This window comes from Meleagris gallopavo, chromosome 5 (genome assembly GCF_000146605.3).
Source record: "Meleagris gallopavo isolate NT-WF06-2002-E0010 breed Aviagen turkey brand Nicholas breeding stock chromosome 5, Turkey_5.1, whole genome shotgun sequence".
Lineage (NCBI taxonomy): Eukaryota > Metazoa > Chordata > Aves > Galliformes > Phasianidae > Meleagris > Meleagris gallopavo.
The window spans coordinates 15,106,485-15,108,351 of NC_015015.2; the positions used below are offsets into that span (position 1 = coordinate 15,106,485).

At 40.1% G+C, this 1,867-nt stretch overlaps 1 protein-coding gene across 2 annotated transcripts in view; it reads right to left on the reverse strand.

Annotated features, from left to right (window-relative positions):
- Positions 1 to 1,867, reverse strand: part of LRRC56 (leucine rich repeat containing 56) — a 53,336-nt gene that overhangs the window by 23,974 nt on the left and 27,495 nt on the right. For both annotated transcript variants that reach the window (XM_019615440.2, XM_031553466.1), the window contains exon 5: positions 1,139 to 1,199. In XM_019615440.2, the coding sequence (XP_019470985.1) occupies positions 1,139 to 1,199 (61 nt within the window). The remainder of the gene's footprint in view (positions 1 to 1,138; positions 1,200 to 1,867) is intronic.

A 1,867-nucleotide genomic window follows, 5' to 3' on the forward strand; every position in this document is an offset into this window, starting at 1 on the left:
AAAAAACAACACTAGAGAGCAAATACCTCAACTTATCATCAGAACAAGGGAAAATATGATTGAAGTCTAACAACTGAATGATGAAGTAGCATTTTTAAATACTATTATCTAAAGATTTTTTTTTCCCCTAACTCCAAGTCCCTCTTTGCAACGTCATGTATGATTGAGACAGTGTTCTGACACAGAACAAATGACAGTCCAGGTAATCCATTCTCACAGTGGCTGTCAGATCGAATCTGCACAATTCTCTTTTACATTTTTTATCCTTCTAGCGACTAGTATAAGCTCAGTCAAAGGCCTTAATAAAGAGATGGTGTTCAGATCACCAGTCATAAAACTGAAAGTTTGTTAGCTACTTCAGCAACAATGCATGGGAGAGTGAAGAATTTATTGCTGCTGCAATCCATTAGAGAATGTCATAGAAACACAGAATCATTTGAGTTGGAAGGGACCCTTAAAGGCCATCTGGTCCAACTCCCCTGCAACGAACAGGGACACCTACACTAGGTCAGGTGCTCAGTGTACCTCCTGACTTTGAGAGTCTCCAGAGATGGGGCACCCACCACCTCACTGGGCAACATGTGCCAGTGTGTCATTGCCCTTACTGTATAAAACTTCTTCCATAGATCCAGTCCAAATTTCCCTTCTTTTAGTTTGAAACCAAGGAGACGGAGCTTCAGAGCAGCTCTCAGTAAGCGCAACTCACTGACTTCAAGCAAGTCAAGGAGCTTTTCATCTGCTGAAGAACTGGTCTGACCTGTATAATAAAGACTGCTGTGCGCAATAAAAGCTCAAGGGCTGAAGCACTCTGAAATCCAAGCATCTAGATGTACACACAAGGTAAAATTCTAACTCCAAAATTTCTGCAGATTTCCATGGATATCAGCATGGCAGGAACTTTCCTAGTGGCAGACTGTAGGATAATCCATTGGCGTCACTGCAGCTACACTGATTTATTTCAGTTTAGGTCCTGTCCTTAAACTTAGGAGGTTGTGGAGTACACATTTGTGACCCAATCCATTATCATGGCATGTGGAAATGATAGCAATAAAAGCAGCATAAATGAAGATATTATCATTTAAATAAAATGGAGGGCTGTTATTCTTTATGTTTGTTTCAGTTATCATTCATTTCTTACCTCACGGATACGAGCAAGCTGTTGTTCAACTTCAGCTCTCTCAGATTAGGTAGATAGGCACCTACGGGATCAGAATAAAGAATCATCTTGCACACCTGGTGGTAGGATAAAAGAAACTTCTGACAATTACAAGTTGAAGCATCTTATTTTACCTACATTTCTCATCTGTTCCTGCCACATCTGTGCCAGACCCCTTCTGAGGAAATTAATGAAGTTATTTCACTTAGAAAATATTACATCCTTTGCATTTTTGCAACGTATACATAGTGTCTGCTTGACAGACTAATTATATTTTTGAAAACCCTCTCTGACAACTCTGATAGAGCACGTTTCCAAAAAGACAACAAGACCTGGCTTCATGGTGACTGTTTTCTTTGTTCTGATTGATAGATAATCCATATTGACTATCAACCGAGTGATAACTCAAACAGCTGAAGATCAAGAACACTCTAGATCATAGCAGTCCATGGATATAAGCTCCTGGCACAGGAAACATTCGCTACTGACAACAGCAAACTTGCCCATTCCTGCCAGCAGAGTTTACCCATGGCAAGAATCCTCAAGTATAATGTATCACCATGGAGAGGTAGCATGAATTTTAGGCAGACTGCATCACTAAGACTAAGACACTAAAACCTGTTCTCAGCAGCAATCTCTCTGGCAAATGACAATTTAGCATGACATTCTAGCTATCCAGCTCTTTGCAAAGGATCAAAAAAGGAATTTGAA